The 24,866-nt window shown below is 35.5% G+C and overlaps 1 protein-coding gene across 5 annotated transcripts in view; it reads left to right on the top strand.

Moving 5' to 3' along the window:
- Positions 1 to 24,866, top strand: part of CEP83 (centrosomal protein 83) — a 111,310-nt gene that overhangs the window by 19,948 nt on the left and 66,496 nt on the right. For 3 of the 5 annotated variants that reach the window (XM_081061499.1, XM_081061497.1, XM_081061498.1), the window contains 3 exons: positions 4,745 to 4,856; positions 18,868 to 19,141; positions 19,590 to 19,740. In XM_081061499.1, the coding sequence (XP_080917625.1) occupies positions 18,969 to 19,141; positions 19,590 to 19,740 (324 nt within the window). In that variant the 5' untranslated portion in view covers positions 4,745 to 4,856; positions 18,868 to 18,968. The remainder of the gene's footprint in view (positions 1 to 4,744; positions 4,857 to 18,867; positions 19,142 to 19,589; positions 19,741 to 24,866) is intronic. The other 2 variants (XM_081061496.1, XM_081061500.1) reach the window with 1 other exon arrangement.

Here is a 24,866-nt window from a genome sequence, read left to right as displayed (position 1 = left end):
TATACTGAAGAGAAAGTGAATGTATTAGTTACTTACGAGTATAGTGACAAAGTACCACATACCGGGTGGTGTCAATTAACAAAAATGTATTTGCTCAGTTTGAAGACCCTAAGTCTGAAATCAAATGCCGTACTCCCCCCAAAAGCTCTAGGAGACAGTCCTGTCCTTGCTTCTCTTGGCTTCTGTGGCTCCAGACATTCCTTGGTTTGTGGCCACATCCATCTGCCTTCTTGATCACATTGCCTCTTCTCAGTGTCAAAACTCCCTCTGCCTCTGTCCTAAAAAGGAACTGTACTGGCATAGAATTAACCCCTGGTCCTTTGCAGAAAGTAAAAGAATTCACAGACTCAAAAGGAACAAAAGTTAGAAAGTTTATTTAAGAAAAAAGGTGGCGGCAGAGAGGCTGCCAGAGGCAGTCTGGAGCTGACAGCTACACCTAACTTTAGGTTAGCTTTTTGTCATATAGGAAATGGTAGGTAGATTTTCTTACAGCAGGAGATGTGCCGTATAGACAGGTCATTTGATAGATATATGCAGGTTATACAACTAGTTTTTTTCAGCGCTTGCCCAGAATGCACAGAGAAAAACCCAAAGGGTTAGGGTGGTGGCAAGCCTGTAATGTGCATTTTATTCTAATTGTATTATAATGAGGCTGGAGTTCAAGCTGAGGGCAGGCTCCAGCAGTCTGCGCAGGCGACAAAAACTAGATTATTCCTGGTTGGGGGTTTACCTCCTTTTTCTAAGGATGTTTCAACAGAAAAAATTATCTCTCGGGGTTGAGTCTGGGTGGTCCCTAGGGAGGGGATGTCCCCTTCGGGCTCACTTTTATTTACTCTTTTTCTGCCTCATCTGATAGATGTGATTCCATTTAGGTTCCACTAGTATAAGCCAGGATAAATTCCCCTCTTTAAGAGCCTTAAATTAATCACTTTTCCCCCCCATATTAGGTAATTTCACAGGCTACAGAGATTAGGAAGTGACATCTTTTTGGGGCCGGCATTCAGCCTAATACAGTCTGGAAGCCTCAGTTATTGAATATGGATGACAAAAGTGAGTCAAGGCTAAAGTAGCATTAGAATGGTGAACATATTCATTTGAAATTTTTGAGCTAGTATGTGCCTATGTTTATTTTAGGTACTGGAGGTATAAAGATGAGTAAAACATGTTTCTTGCCCTGGAGGGAGTTAGACTGCATGTGTTACATAAACTAAAATACAAATTAGAAGACAGAATAATTACCTGTATGTTTGAGAGAGTCAGGAAGTACTTCATGGAGAAAGTAATGCGTTCTTGGTCAGCGTTTTGAAGGCTGACTAGGAATTTACTAGATCAGAGTGCAGAGGGATGGAAAAGACCTTCTGGGCAAGGAAATTAGTATCTGCCAAGACGTGGAGGTGGAACACAGCAGTGTGTGCCCAGGAAGCTACAGTAGTCAGCGTACAGAGATAAATTTCAAAGTTGTTTCCATTTCTAACATACAAGTAGCTATCTCACATTTTACTCATTGCAAAGTGAACATTCTTTGTTGTGATCATTCTTAAAGCAAAGATCTTTTAGATTAAGATCTATGAATGGCCATTAAATACATGAAAAAGTGCTTCAGGGAAATGCAAATTAAAACCACAATGAGCTATCACTTTACATTCACTAGAATGGCTAAAATTAAAAAAAAAAAAAGACCTTGTTTAAGTAATTAAACAAGGAAGCCATTAGTCTGAGGTGGCTCTAAGGCCTTGGTCTTGTAAGCAAGCCAAAGACTGAGCCAGAATCCATACACTCCTCCAAGAAAATGAAAGTTAGGAACAACCAATCACAGCCAACGAGGTTTTCCCACATAAGACAACTCCTTAAGCTTTAGCCAAATGATTTGCTTGCTTTACTTCCACATCTTCTCCATTAGCTCCTGTTGGTGGAGTCCTGTCAGTTGGGTGCTGCCTGCTTGGAATAAACTCTTGAAAGTTTTAATGTGCATAAATTTGTCTTTTAACAACAGACAACACCAAATATTGGCAAAACTGTGGAGCAAACAAATCTCATGTTGTGGTTTGAAATGAAAACTAGTACGACTACTTTGAAAAAAGATTTGCCACTTTCTTATAAACATGTACTCCATGATCTAGCAGTTTCACTCAGATATTTGCCCCTCTCTCCAAATGAAACCATGTCCACAAAAAGTCTTATACAAGAATGTTCATAGCAGCTTTATTTGTGCCGTGTTTCCCCCAAAAATAAGACCTCGCCAGACATTCAGTTCTAGTGCATCTTTTGGAGCAAAAATTAATAGCCAGTCTTATTTTACTACAATGTAAGACTGGGTCTACATAACATAATATAATAATAAACATAATATAATATAATAAACATAATATACCAGGTCTTATATTAATTTTTGTTCCAAGAAACACATTAGAGCTGATTGTCTGGCGAGGTCTTATTTTCAGGGAAACAGGGTAATAACTAACATAACAACCAGGAGCAATCCAAATGCCCGTCAGTAAGAGGATGGACAAACAAAATTGATGTATTTAAACAGTGGAAAACTCTTGGGTTCTTCCTTTGTGAACTCATGGAATGGTATACTTAAAATTTATGCATTTCATTCTGTGTAAATTTTACCGTAAAAACAAAGAGACTGTAAACAAACGAGAGATCTGTTGGAAGAAATGGTCCTTTATCTGACTGTTACTATGTATCCATGTGATGTCTGAAACTGTAGTAGCCTCACAACCAGGAAGAGAATTAAGCCAACAGCATGTGTTGGCAGGAGGATGGAAAAGACCGTCCTTCTTTTAATGATACAGAGCCAAGTTTTTGAATAAAAGTTAGAAATTAAAAATTTTAAAATTCTGAATCTTTTTATAAAATTGTGAATTATAGTGTTTATGCAGAAAAGTACACAAAGACTGTCTATCTGAGTGATTTACAATGTAAACCTCCATGTAACGATGACAAAGACCAAGAAATAGAACACTGCCAGGCTTTCGCAGGTAACACTGTCCTGGCTTTTCTATTAATTACCTCTTTTCTTTATAGTTTTACAACCTAAACTAACTTACGCACATATTCTCTAAATAATGATAGTTTTGCCTGTATTTAATTTTTTTTTTACCAACTTTATGTTTGAAATAATTTAGTATGTATTCTTTTGTGTCTGACTTCTTTCTTTTGCATGAGATGTTTTGGCATTCACCTATGTGGAGTACCATGTTTCCCCGAAAATAAGACCAGGTCCTGTATTCATTTTTGCTCCAGAAGATCCATGAGGGCTTATGTTCAGGGGATGTCATCCTGACAAATCATGCTAGGGCTTATTTTCTGGTTAGGTCTTATTTTGGGGGAAACACGAATAAGCCATATCTGTAGCTTATTTTTATTGTCATACTGTATAGTACTACTTCTATTATACTGCATTTTGTTTCTTCAGTTGTTAATGGACATTTGGTTTGTTTATAGGTTTCAGTTGGGAATAATACAACTATGAACAGTATTATTCCAACAGTAAATAATACCACTGTGTATTATTATTATACCAACAGTAAATAGTACCACTATGAACAGTATTATTCCAACAAATCTCTTGGTGCACTTGTACTTATATTTCAGTATTATATCAAGTAGAGGAATTACTGAAGTCATAGTATATGCATTTCTTTAACTTTAGTAGCTAGTACTTATTTTTTTCCTACGTGGGTATTGTATTGTATATGCCAGTTTACACTATAACCTGTTTCGTCCCATCATCTCCAAACTTGTTATGCTCATTCTTTTAGGTTTTCTAATTCTGATTTTAATTTTATAAAGAATTCCTACACATTAGTATGTAAAAAGACAAACAGTTCAATAGAAAAATAGGGGCAAAAGATTCAAATTGACATTTCACAAAAGAGGATATCCAAATGGCTTGAAACAAAAAGTGCTCAGGGAATTGCCTTCTGGGTATGTTTCTTTTTTACCCGGAGTTATTGAAGATATTCTCCTATATTCCAGCAACTTGGTTCCTTTGCTTTTTTTCACATTAGTTTAACTAGAATTAATTTTAGTGTGTAGCGCAATGTTGGGCCCCGGTTTCTTTTTTCCCACAAGGTGGTCTGGTTGTCCCAGCACCTTTTATTGGAGACTTTCTTTTTCTCACTATTCAGCAAAACCACCTTTGTTCTAAATTAAACGTCTTATGTGGGTGAGTGTGTTTCTGGAATGTATTTTGTTCTGTTGATCTCTTCGCCTATAATTAAGTCAATGCCATACCATTTTATTTGCTACAGAGTTATACACAAAGCCCTCCTAGTTTGTGCTTTAAAATTGTTTCTGCCTTTGTTGGCCCTTTGTATTTCCATATAAATTTTTGAATCAACATGTTAAACTTCACGCACATACACCTGCTTACATGTTGATTGGTATTGCATCATCTGTAGGTCAGTTGGAAAGAATTTATATCTTTAGAATGTAGTTTTTCTAATGGGTAGCCATATATTTTTCATGTAGTGGTTTGCACATCTTTTGCCTAGATATTTGATTTTTTTGATGCTGTGAAGACTGTTTAAACATTTTTTTGCTGGTATATAGAATGCAATTAATTTTTGTGTATTTATCTAGCAGTGTTATTAACTTGCTGCTTCTAATGAATTCTCTCTAAATTCTTTTGGATTTTCTACATGTAGCATCAGAACACCTATACATAAAGAAAGTTTTGCTTTTCCTTTTCCGTTCTTTTTATTTTACATTTTACTTCTTTGTCTTGCTGCAGATCTTCAGTAAAGTGCTGAATGAAATTGGTGATAATGACCATCCTTGTCTTTATCACATTCTCGAAGGAAGGCACTGAAGATTTAAAACTCAAGCATGTTTGCTGTATTCTCGTACGTACCTTTTGTCAACTTGATGTGCCTCTCAGTTTCTCCTTTGCTAAGTTTCTCTTTTTTTTTTTATTGAGGTAGAAGTCATATGACATAAAATTATCTGTTTTAAAGTGTACAGTTCAGGGGCAGTTAGTACATTCACAGTGTTGTACAAGGATCACCTATGTCTAGTTCCAACACGTTGTATCGCCCCAAAGAGAACTACGCCATTTAAGCAGTCACTCCCTTTTCCCCCCTTCTCTGGCCTGGCAATTACCAGTCTGCTTTCTGTCGGTATGCATTGACCTATTTTGGATATTTTATATAAATGGAATCAGGCTTCGATGATACAAATGGTCGATGTTTTATTCCCACAAGTCCCCAAGCATCTGTTAGTTTTTTTGTATTTTCTGTCTGTTCTATTGTGGAGTCATTTCTGTTGGTACATTTTCCAGTTCATTCATTCTTTTCTCTTTCTATTTCTGCCATTGAGCTCATCTACTTAGACTTTTATTTTGGTCATTGTATTTTTCAGTTCTGAAATTTCTACTTGGTTCTTCTTTATATCTTCTGTTCTTTGCGGAGACTTGTATTTCTTTGCTGTAACTTTGTCTTTTTTCCTTTATTTCAAGCTTTTCTTGTAATAGCTCTTTGAAGCATTTTTATTAGGACTTCTTTAAATCTTAGAGAACTGTAACATCTCTGTCACCTCAGTGTGGGTATTTATCAGTTGTTTAATGTTTAATGTTTAAACGTTAAACATTTATGTTTAATTTCAGATTTTTTATGTTTAATTTCAGATTTTTCTCTTTCTTGGTATGACTAGTGATTTTCCATTGAAACATGTACGTTTGTGGTATTATGGTATGAGACTCTGGATCCTATTTAAACCCTGTTTTGGCTGGCTGTTTCTGATACTGCTTTGGCAGGGTTTGAAAGGAGGAAGTGCTGTCTCACCAGGGCCATGTGCCAGGTAGTTCCCAGCTGGCCACTGTTGACACCCACGTCGGGAGGTCATCATTGCTGGGGGGCATGGAGTTGTCTCCCCAGGTCGTCTCCACTGACATCCTAAAAGGTTGGCTTGTTCCTGCTGCGTGGTGGTTCCAGGCCTCTGTCTCTGACAGCACTTCAGCAGGGATGGGCAGTGCTTTTCCTTACTGCCCGTGGGTGGGGGTGAAAGTTCAGGTTTCCCATGTGGTTTCCACTCACATGGCTGGAGCCTGAGGCTTTCCTGTTGCTCAGCAAGGGTGGAGTCCCAACTTTTTACTCAGCCTTCTTGTATACTATCCAGGCAGGGAACTGGGGTACCTTCTTACAAACCTGGCCTCCTCACTTGGCCTTTGCTTGTGTGGATGGGGTGGAGCCATGGTTTTTTTGTGTAGTATTTGCGTGGAGTAGCTTGTTATTGTTTAATTTTTTTTTTTTTAATCTTGCTGGGCTTCCCTTTTCTTGTTACATTGGTTAAAGAGCAGGCTTTTATTTATTTATTTTTTTGGTCTGAATCCATTGCCAGCTTCTTCAGCTCCAAATTGGGCATATATGAGGGAAAAAGAAAACACAGGGAACCCACCACTGTGTTAGTTCTTATATCCTGAAGTCCTTAGTCAGTCTGCTTTCTAGTCTCCGGTTTTTAGAGTTGTGTTAGGTATGTCATATATAATATTCCGGACTTGTAGTTACATTCCTGGGATTTACAGGGAAGTGCACATCTGCTTCATCTTCCTGCAAGCCGGAGTCTTTATCCCACACGTTTTAATGTGACATCAGCTTCATGTAGTTCTAGATATTACCTAATTTCTATTGTGACCTTTTCTTTGATTTATAAGTTATTTAGAAATACATTTTTTTTATTTTTTAAAAAATTTATTGGGGTGACAATTGTTAGTGAATTTACATAGATTTCAGGTGTACAATTCTGTATTACATCATCTATAAATCCCATTGTGTGTTCACCACCCAGAGTCAGTTCTCCTTCCATCACCATATATTTGATCCCCCTTACCCTCATCTCCCTCCCCCCACCCCCTTTACTCTCTGGTAACCACTAAACTATTGTCTGTGTCTATGAGTTTTTGTTTCTCATTTGTTTGTCTTGTTCTTTTGTTGTTTTTGGTTTATATACCACATATCAGTGAAATCATAGGGTTCTCTGCTTTTAGAAATATAGTCTTACTTTCTAAGCTTTTACCTTTTTATCTGTCACCTTCTTACCAGTTTACTTTTCTGTATTGAGTTTTAGTTTGGTTGTACTGTAGTCAGAAAACATTCTGTATAATTTTGGTCTTTTAAAATTTTTGAGATTTTTTTTTTTTAAGACCCAGCATATGGTTGATACATATAAATGTTAACGTGACTTTTAAGGAATATGTTTTCTATGTTTTATTGGGTACAGTTTTCTATATAGGTTAGGCTGGTTAATTGTGTTGTTTAAATTGTTGATATTCTTACTGATTCTTTTTTCTGCTTGTTCTATTAGTTACTAGGAATAGTGGTTAAATTCAACTATGATTGTGAATTTGTCTTTTTCCTTGTAGTTCTGACCACTTCTGCCTTACCTATTTAGTGTATATAAATTAAAATTGTCACATCTTTCTGGTGTATCTAACCTTTTATCATTATAAATGTTGCTTTTCATCTCTAGTTTTTTTGTCTTAAAATCAACTTGATCTGATATTAATATAGTTATATATTATACGTACAGTTAAATTGTGTATGTTGTACAATATAGTTATATTATGTAATATAATTATACATACATACTAATAATATCTCTTTTGATTAATGTTTGCATTATCTTTTCCCCTTCTTTTCTTGCAACCTTTCTGTGCCCTTATGTTTTAAAAATGTCTTGTTAATAGTGTTGGAAGTCCTCGCCAGAGCTATCAGGCAAGAGAAAGAAATAAAAGGCATCCAAATTGGGAATGAAGAAGTTAAATTGTCACTCTTTGCAGATGACATGATGCTATATATAGAAAACCCTAAAGACTCCACCAAAAAGTTATTAGAAATAATCAATGAATACAGTAAAGTTGCTGGCTACAAAATCAACGTACAAAAGTCCATTGCTTTCCTATATACCAACAATGAAATCTCAGAAAAAGAGATAGAAAAAACAATTCCTTTTGCAATTGCAGCAAAAAGAATAAAATACCTAGGAATAAACTTAACCAAGGATGTGAAGGATTTATATGCTGAAAACTGTAAGACATTTTTGAAAGAAATTGAAGAAGACACAAAGAAATGGAAAGACATTCCGTGCTCATGGATTGGAAGAATCAACATAGTTAAAATGGCCATATTACCCAAAGCCATATACAGATTTAATGCAATCCCCATTAAAATCCCAATGCCATTTTTTAAAGAAATAGAACAAAAAATTATCAGATTTGTTTGGAACCACAAAAGACCCCGAATAGCCAAAGCAATATTAAAAAAAAAGAACAATAATGGAGGTATCACACTCCCTGATTTTTGCATGTACTACAGGGCTACAATAATCAAAACAGCTTGGTATTGGCGGAAAAACAGACACATAGACCAATGGAATAGAATTAAGAACCCAGAAATAAAACCACATAAATATGGACAGATAATTTTTGACAAAGAAGCTAAAAACATACAATGGAGGAAAGACAGCCTCTTCAATAAATGGTGCTGGCAGAATTGGATAGCTACGTGCAAAAGAATGAAACTGGACTGCTATCTGTCACCGTGTACCAAAATTAATTCAAAATGGATCAAAGACTTAAGCATAAGACCTGACACAATAAACTGCATTGAAGAAAACATAGGTACTAAGCTTATGGACCTTGGGTTCAAAGAGCATTTTATGAATTTGACTCCAAAAGCAATGGAAGTAAAAACTAAAATAAACGAATGGGATTATATGAAACTGAAAAGCTTCTGTACAGCAAAAGAAACTATTGACAAAATAATGAGGCAACCAACTGAATGGGAGAAGATTTTTGCAAACAGTGCCTCTGATAAGGGGCTAATATCCAAAATATACAAGGAACTCATGAAACTCAACAACAACAAAACAAACAACCCAATTGAAAAATGGGCAGAGGACCTGAAGAGACATTTCTCCAAAGAGGACATACAAATGGCAAATAGACATATGAAAAAATGCTCAACATCACTAATCATCAGAGAAATGCAAATGAAAACCACAATGAGATATCACCTCACCCCACTCAGAATGGCTTTCATCAACAAGACAAATAGTAACAAGTGTTGGAGAGGCTGTGGAGAAAAAGGAACCCTCATACACTGTTGGTGGGAATGCAGACTGGTGCAGCCGCTATGGAAGGCAGTGTGGAGGTTCCTGAAGAAATTACGAATAGAATTACCATACGACCCAGCAATCGCTCTCCTGGGAATCTACCCCAAAAATATAAAAGCATTTCTCTATAGAGACACGTGTACTCCAATGTTCATTGCAGCTTTGTTTACGGTGGCCAAGACATGGAAACAACCAAAATGTCCTTCGATAGATGAATGGATAAAGAAGTTGTGGTACATATACACAATGGAATACTATTCGGCGTTAAGGAAAGATGATATAGGAGCATTTGTGACAACATGGATGGATCTTGAGAGTATAATGCTAAGTGAAATAAGTCAGACAGAAAAAGCAGAGAACCCTATGATTTCACTGATATGTGGTATATAAACCAAAAACAACAAAAGAACAAGACAAACAAATGAGAAACAAAAACTCATAGACACAGACAGTAATTTAGTGGTTACCAGAGGGTAAGGGGGTGGGGGGTGGGTGATGAGGGTAAGGGGGATCAAATATATGGTGATGGAAGGAGAACTGACTCTGGGTGGTGAACACACAATGGGATTTATAGATGATGTAATACAGAATTGTACACCTGAAATCTATGTAAATTTACTAACAATTGTCACCCCAATAAATCTAATTAAAAAGAAAGAAAAAAAAATGTCTTGTTAAAAAGGCATATAATTGGGTTATGTTTTTTAAGTTTCTTTTTTATTTAAAGCATTACTCTATATACTTTAATTACTGATATGTTAGTCTAAATCTACTGTATTACTATTTCCATTTTATACTTGTATTATGTTCCCTCTTACCTCCCTGCTTGCCTACTTTTGATTTTAATTGGAGTTCTCAGGGGAAGGGTGATTCTCAAAGGAGAGGTGGAGGTGATTTTGCCCTCTAGGGTACGTTTGGCAAAGTGGACACCTTTTGTTTTTCACACCTTGGGGGGGGTGCAACTGGCATCTAATGGGTAGAGACTAGGAATGCGGTTTAATGTCCTACAAAGTATAGGATAACAGCAAAGAACTATCTGGTCTAAAGTATCAGTAATGCAAAGGAATTACTAGGAGAAACCTATTTAGAGTGTTTGAGTAATTTTAGTTTTTCCATCCTTTTAGCATTCTCTAATGGTTATCCTAGAGAAGGGTTCGGCAAGCTTTTATTATGACGAGTCAGTAAATATTTTAGATTCTTCAGGCCATATATTCTTTCTGTCATTTATGAGGTGTGATCAGCAAATACGGTGACTGCTGCTGCCGAGTGCCGTCCAACGGAAAGGCAGGGAGGGGTCTTCAATATGGGAAGCGGCACGTCGAACCTTAGTAACAGCGTGTGACAAGTTTCAACTTATTCGGTGCAGTCAGGTGTGAGCTACAGTTGAAAGAAGGTGTGTTTTAAAATGTGCTGTACACCATCCTCCGTCACGACAACGCTCCATGTCATAATCGCTTCTGGTATGCAACAATTTCTGTCAAATAAAAACATTACGGTGTGCCCTCATCCACCTTATTCACCAGATCTGGCACCATGTGACTTCTGGCTCTTCCCCAAAGTCAGAATGATTCAGGACATCGAGGCAGCCACAGCAGCACAATAAAGACACTCACAAAAGAGGACTTCCGGAACTGCTTCAGAAAGTGCAAGAACGATGGGATAAGTGTGTTCGAAGCAAGAGGGAGTATTTTGAGGGCAATGTGTCTTTTACTGTAATAATTTTTTTTTATTTAAACATTCACCATATTGTTTGATCACACCTCGTATTCTTTCCTTCCTTCTCTCCTTTCTCCGTCTTCCTTCCTTCTATCCTTTTTTAGAGCCGTTGTAGATTTATATCAGAATCGAGCAAAAGAACAGAGGGTTAGCTCTGTACCATATACCCCTTGCCTGATCCCCCACATACGTAGTCTCCCCCAGTATTACCATCCCACAGCAGAGAGGTGCGTTTGTTAGAGATGATGAACCTACACTGACATATCATTGTCACCCATAATCCATAGTTTACATTAGGGTTCCCTCTTGGTGTTTCACATTCTGTGGGTTTTGACAAATGTGGTTTGGCATGTATTTTATGATTACAGTATCTTCCAGAATAGTCTCACTGCTCTAAAACGTCTGCGCTCCGCCTAGTCATCCTTTCCTTTCCCTAAACCCTTGGTAACCACTAATCTTTTTAATTTCTCCATAGTGTTGCTGTTTCCAGAATGTGGTATAGCTGGTCTCCTACAGTATGTATCCTTTTTAGATTGGCTTCTTTTACTTAGTGATATGCATTTAAGGCTCCTCTGTATCTTTTCATGACTTGATAGCTCTTTTCTTTTTCGGGTTGAGTGTTAGGGTTGGGTAGTATTCCATTGTTGGGATGGACCACAGTTTATCTGTTCACCTACTGAAGGGCATCTTGCTTGCTTCCAAGTTTGGGCAGTTATGAATAAAGCTGCTGGACACATTGGCATGCAGGCCTTTGTGTGAACGTAAGTTTTCAGCTCATTTGGTTAAATACCAAGGAGTGCTGTTGCTGGATCAGAGGTCAGAGTAATGACTTAGGGGCCTGTTGCGCTACATCCTCACCAGCATTAAGTGGTGCCAGCCTTTGGAACTGGGTCAGTTCTAACAGGTGTGGAGTTGTACCTCACTGTTTTAATTTGCAATTCCCTAATGATATATGATGTTGGACATCTTTTTATATGCTTATTGGCCATCTGTATATCTTCTTTGGTGAGATGTCTGTTAAGGTCTTTGGCCCAGTTTTTAATGGGGTTGTTTGTTTTCTTATTGTTGAGTTTGTGTTCTTTATATATTTTGGATAACAGTCTTTTATCAGATATGTCTTTTCCAAATATTTCCTCCCGTCTGCGGCTTCTCTTCTTAATCTCTTGGCAGTATCTTCCATAGAGCAGAAGTTTTTAATTTTGATGAAGTCTAACCAACCAGTTATTTCTTTCATAGATCTTTCCTTTGCTGTTGTATCTATAAAGTCATCGCCATACCCAAGGTTGTTTAGATTTTCTCCTATATTATCTTCTAGGAATTTGATAGTTTAGCAGTTTACATTTAGGTGTGTGATCCATTTTGAGCTAACTTTTATGAAGGGTATAATGTCTGTGCCTAGATCTCCTTTTTTTTTGCATTGCGTTATTTTTATATGTTCTCTTTGTCAAAGATCAGTTGACTGTATTTGTGTTAATCTATTTCTGGACTCATTATCCTGTTCCATTGATCTATTTTTGTCTGTTCTTTTGCCAATACCACACTGTGTTAGTTACCATTGCTTTGAAGTCATCCTTGAAGTCAGGTATTGTCAGTCCTCTGACTTTGTTCTTCAGTATTGTGTTGGCTATTGTGGGTCTTTTGCCTCTCCATGTAAACTTTAGAATCTGTTTGTTGATACCCACAAAATAACTTGTTGGGATTGTAGTTGGGAAGAACTGACAAGTTGGGAAGAACTGACACCTTGGCAACATTGAGTCTTCCTATCTATGAACATAGAATATCTGTCCCCCTTTGATTTCTTTCATCAGAGTTTTATAATTTTCATCATATAAATCTTGTACATATTTTGTTAGATTTATACCTATTTCATTTTGGGGGCAGTGCTAATGTAAGTGGTGGTGTGTTTTAATTTCAAATTCCATTTGTTCATTGCTGATATATAGGTAAGTGATTTTTTTCTTTTTTGTATATTAACCTTGTATTCTATAACCTTACTGTAATTGCTCACTAGTTCCAGGAGATTTTTTTGTTTTGTTTTTGTTGATTCTTTTGGATCTTTTACCTAGACAGTTATGTCATCTGCAAACAACAACAGTTTTATTTCTTTCTTCCCTATCTGTATGCCTTTTATTTCTTTTTCTTGTCTTGCTGTATTAAGTCCTATATCCAATATGATGTTGAAAAGGTGTGGTGAGAGGGGACCTCCTTGCTTGTTCTTGATCTTAGTGGGAAAGTTTTTATTTTCTCACCATTATGTATGTTAGCTGTAGTTTTTTTTATAGATGTTCTTTATCAAATTGAGAAAGGTCCCCACTATTACCTAAATTGTTGAGAGTTTTTATCATGAATGGGTGTTGGATTTTGTCAAATACCTTTTCTACATCCACTGATATGATCATGTGATTTTTCTGTTTTAGCCTGTTGATGTCATGGATTACATTAATTGCTGTCTGAATGTTGAACCGGCCTTGCATGCTTCAAATATGAGCAACTCCTACTTGATTTGGATGTATAATTCTTTTTATACATTGTTGGATTTGATTTGCTAATGTTTTGTTGAGGATTTTTGCACCTATGTTCATTCTTTCTTTAAAAGAAAACTTAAAAAGGGAGATAACATTTTTAGCTTGGGGCCATACAAAAGAGACTGCAGGCCAGATTTGGCCAATGGGCTATAATTTTGCCAATCCCTTTCCTAGAGATTATAATATGCATGTTTGATTTATTAAAGTAATATAATTGATACTTCTATCAATTAATATTTGCCTTTTCCAATAAAGTGCAAGGACTCTATAGTACTTATAATTCTACCTCTTCTAACTTATATACCATTTATATCATGTATTTTAAGTCTATTTATGTTAAAATCCCACATGATACTATTTTATGCAGTCAATATTCAGTTAGAATTATGCACATATTTATAGTTTTCATTTATCTTCCTTTATTTCTGCTTTGTCAAGTTTACATCTAAGAATTTTTCTTATATGTGTGTAATTTTTTTCCCTGTATTTGGAGCATATTAGTTTGGCAGTTACTTTTTTAGAACTGTAAAGGTAATATTACATTGTGTTTGGCTTTTATGGTTGAAGTCAGTCTTGTCTTTTTGTTGCTAATTTGAAGGCACTTTGTCTCTTTCTGGCTGATTTTAAGATTTTCCCATGGTTTTTGTTTTTTGCTGTCTTAATGTGTGGATATCTTTTTATTTATGTGCTTGGGGTTTGTAGGACTTTTTTGAATCTAAGAGTTGATGTCTTTCTCCAGTTTGGGGAAGTTGTTCGGCCCCCTTCTTTTTTTGGAGGGGTATTGTTTCTGCTCTATTCTTTCTCTCCTTTCCTTCTGTGACTCCAATTGCACATCTGTTCAAATGAATGGACATTTCAAGCTTTATTCTTTGTCTTTCTTTCCTTTTCTGTATTTTCTCTTTCTACTTGAATATATTCTTTTATGCTATCTACCAATTCCTTCTTAAACTATGTATAATTGGGGCTCTTATACCTGCTCATTGCGCTCTTAGTTATCATTTTTCATTTTTAGACTTTCCATTGATTTCTTTTTATGGTTTCTAATTCTCTCAAATTCTCAACTTTATTTTCTATTGCCTTGTACACAATAATAATACGTAAAATTTTATTTTAGAACCATTGTCTGATAACTGTAATAGTGAGACCCTTGTTTTTCTATTGTCCATTTGTGTGTGTGTGTGTGTGTGGCCTTAATTTATATTGCTTTATCATCCCATGGACTTTTTTTTGGGGGGTGCGGTTTTTATTTATAAACTTGTTTTTTAGAGCAATTTGAGGCCTAGTCTAGTATCTTTCTTTTGAATTATTCTTATTCTTAAGAGGTAGCCTATAATGTATCCAGCTTTTATTGTTCTTAGCAGGAGGCTTGATCCAAATTACCTAGTCCTTTATTACCTGAAATAGAAGAAGACTATCTTCATATTTCTTGGTATAAGAGATAGGTAATACTTTTTTTTCCCCATAGAGTTAAGGTAATTGAGTTGGGGTTTTCTCTTTTTAGCTAAAAGCCTCCTTATAGAATTAATATAAAAAATAGAAGTTCTTTCTTTGTAACCTTGACTATAGAATGGTGGAACCACTTTTGAAGGTCAGAGAAGGAATTGCGTTTTTGGAGGCCTTCCTATCTTTGACATATGACACTAGATATCTGTTTGGAAGACTATCATACCTAGATTTTGAAAAGTTATTATTGATAATTTGATTACTACTAAACTGGAGAACTGAATATGTTATATGTGCAAAATACTTAAAATCATATATGAAATTCAGTCTGACCTTGGTAAGACTCACACAAATAGGCAGATAGTTTTTTGTAATTCTTAAATATTTCTAAAGGAGAAAATTCTGAAACAAGCTATTGGCAGATATAACCCAGTGGCTCATAACTTATGTCTGAGGCAAGAAGTTCTTTCCAGTATCTAATCTATTGTGTTTAAGTCCATTCATGTCCAATCATCACAGAAATAGAGAACGGTTAGTGATTATAGTCTGTGCCATAGTATTTTTATCTGTGTAGGATTCATAAATCCAGACAAAAGCTGTACGAACAAAGACATGATGTGTGTATTTGTTCAGGGGATAACTGGAGTAGGATATTTTTGGTAGGTGGTAGGAAATGAGACTAAACAAGGTAGAATGGGGCTGATTGTGTAGGGCATTAAAATACTGGAGCGTTTTGACTTTGTGTCATATATGGGAACTTTAGAGGAAGAGTGAGAAGTCAAAACAAAAGTTTTGAGTGTTAATCTGGCAGTGCTTTGTGGAGTAGACCAGAGAGAAAATATTGGAAACAGGGATAACAAAAAGCTCTAATGATGAAGTCGTTATAAAGTGATAAGAGCCTGACTTTTGTGGTTAATTAGGAATGGAGAGAATGGAATGCATTTGAGAAGAAGAGTATTTGGTGTTCATATGTGGGAAGTTGAGAGAGAACGCGAGAGGGTTTTGAGTGTTAAGTGTGACTGAATGGTAGCATAACATTAGTAGCAATACCGGAAGCTGGAAAATCAGGTTAAAGGTAGATTGAAAGCAAGAATGATGAATTTGGTTTAACATAACTTGGATATCATCTGAACATTATTTTGTAATTATTTAAAAGAAAATTTAACAAAATGATTAAAGTACAAGGAGGAAGTTGTCTTATGGAGGAGTCTCCCCATTGTTTCTCCAGAATTTACTATTATTGTCAACTTGGTGTATATTATTTGACTATATGTAAGTATGTATGTGTGTTTATCTGTCATTCATAATCTTCATCTTTCTGTGGGGGTAGTTGGGAGAGATGTAACTTATCCTTTTTAATGCATAGTATAAATGTAAGTTTATTTTTGGAAGTTTAGGTTATTTCTGATTCTTCTTTTTTTAAATTAAAGAGAGTGTTGCTGTGGAAATTCTAATATAATTATTTTTGGGTATTCATCCAATTATTTTCATAGAATAAATTGGGTCAGCGGTTAAGAAGATATATCATTTTGATATAGGTAACTTACCAGGAAGGTTAGTATTAATTCTTGTGTGTGTGTGTGTGTGTGTGTGTGCAGATTAACAATGTTATTTTTGTGTGTTTATGTTAAACGAAGTATATCGTGTATTTTGTGTGTGATACCTATTGGTGATGTGTGATAGGGATTCTAGCTTTGTTAGTCCCTAAAATTAACATATCAGAAGGTGATGAAATGGTAAATATCCTCTTGGAGCAGGAGAAATTCTTCAGGTTTGGGAAAATACAAGATGGCAATACATACAAGGTGTGATCACAAAATAAGGTGATGGTTGCTGCTGAGTGCCATCCAAGAGAAAGGCAGGAATCTTCAATATGGGAAGTGGCGCGTTGACACTTAATAACAGTGTGTGACAAGTTTCAACTTGTTCGGTGCAGTCAGTCAAGTATGAGCTACAGTTGAGAGAAGGTGTGTTTTATAGTGTGTTGTAAATCATCCTCCATCGTAGCAATGCTCTGTGTCACACATTGCTTCTGGTACAGTAATTTCTGTCAAATAAAAACATGGTGTGTCCACTTTATTCGCCAGACCTGGCACCATGTGACTTCTGGCTCTTCCCCAAAGTCAAAATGATTCAGGACATTGAAGCAGCCATAACAGCACAACTAAAGACACTCACGAAAGAGGACTTCCAGAACTGCTTCAGAAAGTGGCAAGAATGATGGGATAAGTGTTAGAAGTGAGGGGGAGTATTCTGAGGGGGATTAATGGCACTGTGTCTTTTACTGTAATATTTTTAAAAATTTAAACATTTACCATGTTTTTGATCACACGTTGTAGAATTGGACATGAAGTAATGGTGGTGGTGATTGAGAAAGGGATATCCTGAAATTAGTGAAGTTCTGAAAACTACTTCCAGTAGATTTCATAATAGGGAAGGAGATAAATCATTTTAGCTTTATTTTACAAAAATGTTTAGGTCTTAGTGAATTTTATTTCCATGGGGACTTGACTCCCATTTTAAAGTAGGAGTCAGTGAGAATATTTATTTTACTGTCAATTCAACTGGAATAAAAAAGAAGAAAAAATGTTCATTTTAGCTTGGAAATCTTTCTTTCCCTAGTGGAAATAAAGGGTAGCTTTGGATTTTTCTAAGGTAGTTTAAGCTTTTAGCTAATTAAAATTAAACCCTATAATGCCTTGTAGTTGTATTGTTAGAAACTATGAGATAGGTTTATTGTATGTTTTTATCTCTTAAAAATTAATTTGGAACAAAGAGCAGAATCACAATTCATGTCCATTTCCTGATCCAGTTCATTAATTCTATGGCAAATGTATACTCTTGGCAGAATGATGTTGTGGCAGCTGCTACAAACAGTGCACTGTGTGTCCGGGCACAGTTAGTGTAATAGTAAGGTAGGAAGTATCCTTGGAGGCCTTTTTCTCCCTCTATTAAAATACAGTTTTACAGGACACCAAAGTAATCCCAATTTTAGTTTAAAAATCTTCTAATGTAATATGCAGACATCACATTAATTTATCAGAAGTGGTATATTTCAAGTAAGACTAATTTAAGTAATTTAAGCTAAAGACCCTTTCTTGTAGTAAGAAAAGGTAATTCATGGTAACCCATGACTGAGACAGAGGCTTTTAAGGAAAAAAATATGTGAGAATAATAGTTTTGAAAAAGATTAATGAAGTTAAAGGGGACAGAATTACTTTGATTAAAATATTTGTTTAGTTATTTACACTAAGAACACAGTGTCATCATTTTTTTGTACTTTTAAATATAGGTAAGCATTTTGTTTTTTTAAATTAAGTATTGGGGTGATAATTGTTAGTAAAATTACATCGGTTTCAAGTGTACAATTCTATAATACATCATTTACGTATCACATTGTGTGATCATTTTTTACTTTTCGATACAACCAACATTTAGTTACTTCCGTAATCCTGGGTCAGTGCTTTTGGGGATAGCTGATGTGATTTAGTTTCCTGTTCTTAGCACAGTGCATACGTAACATGTATGATGTGGTCTGTATTTATTCATTGACGAATTTCTCATCCGAGTCTACACCCTGAGTGCAGTTCACCTTGCCCCAAATAAAAGAGCCGGTGTAGCATTAATCACAGACATAGTTACTTGCTGAAGGTCATCTTTGTGAAGGCGGTGATTCTCCCCAGCTATTTACCAAGTTCCTAATGGCTTTCCCTTGATTTTGGGGTATGGATTTTGTACCAGGATCCTCCCATGAAGTTTAACCCAATTGCTTCGGGAAACACCTGGGGTTTGTGAATACAGGAGTACCTAAACTGGAAAAGTTAGTACTTCTAGTTAGGTTAATACTTGAAGATGTGACTTGGTGGTCACGGAAATTGTGTGGACTTAAAGAATCTTGTTAAGGTATGATTCAGCTTTATTCTTGCATTTTGTTTTTTGAACAGTTGAAAATCTGATAATTGGATTTTATTATAGAAATGATGAGAATAATGAGGAGTGATAAAAAATGTATAACACTTGAGGAAGATCACTGATTGTTAATTAAGTGTATTTCTCTGTGCAGGTATAAATTGGTTTCCCAAGATTCTGTCCTAGCAAGAAGGAAGTGGAAAATACCCTTGGAAAGAAAATTGAGACAATAAGAAGGCCAGAATTTATTTTTACATGGTTGTCAGCTCACCTACCAATATGGACACTTTTCCCACCAGTTTTCCTCCTGGTGGAGACAGTGGGATGACAGGTTCTCACTCTGAGTTCCAAAATATGTTAATTGATGAAAGATTACGATGCGCCCATCATAAAACGAATTATCAGACTCTGAAAGTTGAACACACAAGGTAAATTACTTACATTTGGAGGTGACGGGCTTGATTAAAAACTTTTTGAATGTTTGCTCTGGAATCTACAGTACTATTTTGTTATTTCACAGTATATATGTTTAAAACTTTTAATACACTAATGTTTTGCTTTAAAATTCTTCTTTTTTTAAAACTAAGCATGATATCAAGTAGGTTGTGAATTTATAAGAGTCTTGTTTTGAAAGTAGCAAGACATATAAAATTAAATGTATCTGGGTGGCTAAATTTGTTTTTTACCCTCAAAGTAAAATTGCATTCCAAAACTAGTGTTAATAATTAAATGAAACTCTAAAGAAAAGATATTTGCAGTTTCAATGGAATATATGATTTTGGTCTTATTCTGCAGTGTTGGTTGACTACGTAAAGAAATGCAATTAGAAAGCAAATGGTACACTTAAAATTGAATTCTTCTAATTTTAAAAATCAGGTTGCAAGATGAGTACACAAAGTCACAGAACGAACTCAAGCGCCTGTTGAATGAAAAGCAAACTAACCAGGAAAAACTGCAGCTGCTGCTTCAAGAGCTAAGAGAGGAATTAGTAGAGAAAACTAAAGACTTAGAAGAAATGAAGCTGCAGGTAAGAAAATATATTTGAGTTAATATAAAAATAGTCATGTTTAGTGGAAGTAAGTAATTTTGGTAAATTTGGTAAATTCTCTTTATATTCTTAATAAGTATTTTGCTATATCTCCAGCTGGTATAATTTAATTCTCTTTCTTATATTCTAGGATGTTCGCTACCATCTATGGTTTAGCCACGATACTGTTACTTTATGTAAACTTACCTATTCTGGTTTAAATAATATTTCACTGTTCAGAATAATTGAGAGAAAGTCCAGTTTGAATTGATAAAAATTCAGAATTAAAGAATATTTTTTAAAGAAAGATTGACTATTTTTCTTTTATGTATAGTAACAGAAATTAAGCTAAAAAAGACTGATAGATGTTTTTAAGGCGCTTCTTAAAAGACACTGTACAAATAACACATGCACGTAATTTATGTGTACAGTGTAAGATAAACGGAGTCTCTAAAGCAAAAGATCATTGGTACTTAAGTACCGACCACAGTTTCTTTAGTTAATTTTCAGTTTTTAATTTTCCCAGGAAGTAGAGCAAAGCTAAACTTCAGCACCAAACTATAAATTTCAAATTAGTAGTGATATTTTCCTATATTCGTTTAATCTCCACATAGTACCAGCTGTGTATTTTTGCTTATCTAGTGTTTGGTACAAATAATAAGGCATTATTACTAGCAGAGTTACAAGTTCATAAAGTAAAAAGCCATCTTTCGAGTGATCTCGTATGGCACATCACCCATCTCCTGGACTCCTTGGAGAGCAGTGTTGGAAGACGTTTGTCATTCAGTATCTCCTTGAAACCTTCCATTGTTGGGAACACTACCCCTAAGCTTGGGTTGGAGCCTCCTCTGTGCCTACTGTTTCCTTCCGAGGAATATTTAAGACATTTAAACAAAAAATAAAAGCTGCATAGGGAAATGCAGTTTAAGCCTTTAGAATTGCATTCGTTTGTTCTGCAAAAATTGAGAAGTCTGTATGAATGGAATCCGTGAGCACTGAACCCAAGGTATTGAAAGTATTCTTCAGGCCTTGCAAATGTAATTACTTTGTTTCTTGAGAGTGGCAACTCTACAGGCTTGTTGGTACCAAGCATACACTAACAGTAAGCTTAAGAAGACTGGAGTGGCTATATTAATATCAGATAAAATAGACTTCAAGACAGAGTATCACTAAAGATAAAAAGGACATTTTGATGACAAGAAAAAGCGTCAGTTTACCAGGAAGATGCTGACCTTTAACAAGTAGCTATGTTTCTATGCCTTAGTTTTCTCTTATGGTAAAGAGGATAAAAGTTGTTATTTAATAGGGGTTGTTGTGATGACCAATGAGGTAACTTATATTTTTAGTACATCATGTGGCACATAGTAGGTACTCATAAATGATGGCTATTTTTTATTCTATTTGAATGCAGGCCCCAGGAGGGCAGGAACTTCTTTTCAGTGTGTCTCTGGTGCTCAAGACAGTGCCTAGAAAATATTTGTGGAATGAATGACACAGATAAATAGAATAAATGAATGAGAATTGTTCTGTTCATACTATATAATGTTGCACTTCTTGTTTCATACGTACCTAGAGCCTCCGTGTCTTAGAGTTGATAATCATCTAGTTCTCTTTCATATCTGTTACGAGTTGAATTGTGTCCCCCCCCAAAATATGTTGAAGTTCTAACTTCCAGTACTTCAGAATGTGATCTTCGTTTGGAAATAGGGTCTTTGCAGACATAATTAGTTAAGACGAGGCCACACTGAAGTATGGTGAGCCCTTAGTCCAATATAACTGGTTCCTTATAAGAAGAGCAGAAGAGACACAGAGACAAACACATGAGTGGGGCCAGGGAGAACGTCCTGTGGGGACAAGCAGAGATTAAAGTACTGCAGCTGCCGAGGAATGCCGAGGCTCGCCAGCCACCGCCAGTGGCTTGGATGAAGGCAAGGAAGGACTCACCCTACAATCTTCACAGGGAGCATGGCCCTGCTGACACCTTGATTTTGGACTTTTCGCCTCCAGAACTGTGAGACAATAAATTTCTGTTGTTGTAAACCACCTGGGTTGTGCTGTTTTGTTATGGCAGCTCTAGGAAACTAATACACTATCCAAAGAACAGTTCCTTTTCGGAATACCTGTGACACCCGGGTCTTCCTTCTCTGCTTCAGTGCTGCTGCGGGAGAACCCGGTGAACTTTTAAAGTGATCCATCTCCTTTTATGGATTGGAGCAGTGATATCGTCCTCCCTGTGGTCTCCCTGTTGGTTTCTTGTATTGTTCCTTGGATCTATACAAAATAACTTTGTTACATTTCTCCACATGATAATTTCCCAAATGTTGGCTCAAAAATATAATTTATCTGGTCAATTTGTATTTTTCAAGATAAACATGCCTGTTTTGTATGTGATATTTATCGGGCAAAAATTAGCTAAAGAAACATCTATGCATCTCCATACATATATTGAAGCACTTGAGCTATTTGCTTTAATGGATGTTTGCAATTTGTACAAATTGTAGTTAAGTTCAGTAAATTCAACAGAGTAAGATCAGCAAGAAATATTTCAGTGAAGGTTTCTGAAAGATGATCATTTAAAAAATATACATGTATTATCTTGTCTACCTGCAAAATACCTTTTCTGAGTTGAGATTTAATATTCCTTTGGCTTTTATAGAAAAACGATGTAAAAGACATTCATTTGAAGAATAATTCTGGGTCACATGTACTTGTAGTGAATTAGAATAATAATAGTGCCTGGCTCAGAGAATGACTGTAAAGATGAAAATGAGACACATAGAAAGTGTTAGTATAGTGCTTTGATGTGGTAAATGGTTAGAACATGTTAGCTATTATTGTTATTATGTTAGCAAAGCCTTTTTTAAAAAAATATGTGAGTCATTTGAAACATTTCTGATAAAAATTTTAAAAAATTAATTTACCAAAAATTTGTTTTCTTTGTGCCAGGCAATGAAAACAGTATAACCCAGTATGTTTACTATTTCATTTAGCTGCTAGAAAGCTCAGAGCAAAATTTATTACTCAGGTTCAGTCATTAATTTGTTAAGACTATCTGGCATAGCAATATTTGCCCTCTTAAGTTAAAACATTAAAACATTCTTTGAAAAATATTGGTCTATTTTATATTAATATGACAAGTGTTGGAGTGTTAAAGGGTTTTTTTTGTAGGTTTAATATAGGTAGTGACAGACTGTTAGATGATAAAGCCTTCTTGTAAGTTTCTTTTGAGACACGTAGTGGCAGTATTCCATTAGAAGTCTAAGACACAGCATACTTTCCTCCTAAGAGGGCATGGGGAAAATCCTCTAATTCTGTCTATGCCTCTGATGTATGTGTGCTTTGAAAGAGAGGGGTACGGAGGGAAAATAGGGTTTTCTTTTTTGTATGTGTGCTTGTTTTTAATAAGATTTTTAGACAATAAAGAAAAAAATCTAATGGAGATCCTTTTTTTTTAGAGAACTTGTACATCATAGGAGTCCCTTGTAGTTACCAATTTCAGCATTCTTTATTCCTTTTGTATAGATCCTAGTTCCATCTGTCTAAGGACATTCATTATTAACATCTTATAGTGCAGATCTAGTGAGAAATTTTTTTCAGGTCTTACTTATATATCTAAAAAAAGTTTTTGAAAGATATTTTTGCTGAATATTGAATCTACCTGGATAGTTCCCCCCCCCCCCCCGCCCCAATACTTTAAAGATGTTGTTCTACTGTCTTCTCACTTACGGTGTTTCATATAGAAATTTGCTGTCATCCTTAACTTTGTTCTGTGTATGTAGTGTCTTCTTTTTTCCCCCTTGGCTGCTCTTAAGATTATCTCTTTATTACTGATTTTGAGCAATTTAGTTGTCATGCCGCTGCACTTTTCTTCATGTTTCTGATGCTTGGGATTAATTGGATTTCTTGGGTCTGTGGGTTTATAGTTTTATCAAATTTAGAAAACTTTTTGGCATCTCAAAATTTTTCTTTTTTTTGCCTCCTCTTTCATCTCCTTTGGGGACTCCAATGTTAGTCCAATTAAAGTTCTCCCATAGCCCACTGATATTCTGTTTATTTTGAATCTGTTTTGTCTCTTTGTTTCATTTTGGATAGTTTCTGTTGCCATGTCTTCGAGTTTGCTGATCTTTTTTCCTGCAGTGTCTAATCTGCCATTAAGTCCAGGCAGTGTATTTTTCATTTCAGAAGTTGTAGTTTTTATCTTCAAGTCTAGTTTTGTTCTTTTTCATATTTTCCTTATCTTAACATGTTTATTCTTTTATCTAGCTTTTTAAGTATATAGAATTCAGTTATAATAACTAGCTCAATGTCTTTGCTAATTCCAACGTTTTCTCGGTTGATTTTGGTTGGTTGATTTTCTTTTCCTATTTATTGTGGGTAGTATTTTCCTGCTTGTTTCATGCCTGGTAAGTTTTTATTGGATGCTAAACATTGTAAATTTTACTTTTCTGAGTGCTAGATATTTTGTGTTCTGATAAATATTCTCCTTGGGTCTTGCTAAATGGGAGCAGATTAGTATTTAGTGTAGTGCTAATTATTTCCTGCTGCTGGGACCCTTCTGAGTACTCTACCAATTTCTCAGTGAAATGAGGTTTTTCAGTCTGGCTTTTGGGAAAATGAAATATTCTTAACTGTGTATAATTCTGGGCAGTCATGCCTCTAATCCTTTCAGGTAGTTCTTTTCCTGGCCTTAGATATTTTCCTTACATGCATGAGAAGATGGTCAATACTTTACTAAATGAATTAAGAGGGACCTTTCACAGATCTTCATAATTTTCTTTCTATGCCACACTCCTCATATTACCCTGTCTTGTGACTCTAGCCACACTAGTCTCCCTGGATTCTCAGTTCCATGATGGACTTTCCTCATGTCAGGGAGTCCATGAGACATTGGAAGCTTTCTCAAGCTTACTTTCTTTGTTTTCTGCCTTTCAAGCATCTTTTTCACTTCATTATGTCCAGTGTCTTGAAAACTATTGTTTGATTTTATCCATTCTTTTATTTGTTTCAGGCAAAAGAGTAAATCTAGTCTCTATCATTCCATATCTTGGAGGTGGAAGCATTTTTATTTTAAATAAACTTTTGATTATGGAAATCTCAAGTACAAAAGGTCTTTGAATAATGCCATT

This window comes from Rhinolophus hipposideros (genome assembly GCF_964194185.1).
Source record: "Rhinolophus hipposideros genome assembly, chromosome: 9".
Taxonomy (NCBI): Eukaryota; Metazoa; Chordata; class Mammalia; order Chiroptera; family Rhinolophidae; genus Rhinolophus; species Rhinolophus hipposideros.
Note: the sequence above shows the minus strand (reverse complement) of the source record. Positions and strands in the feature narration are given on the sequence as shown.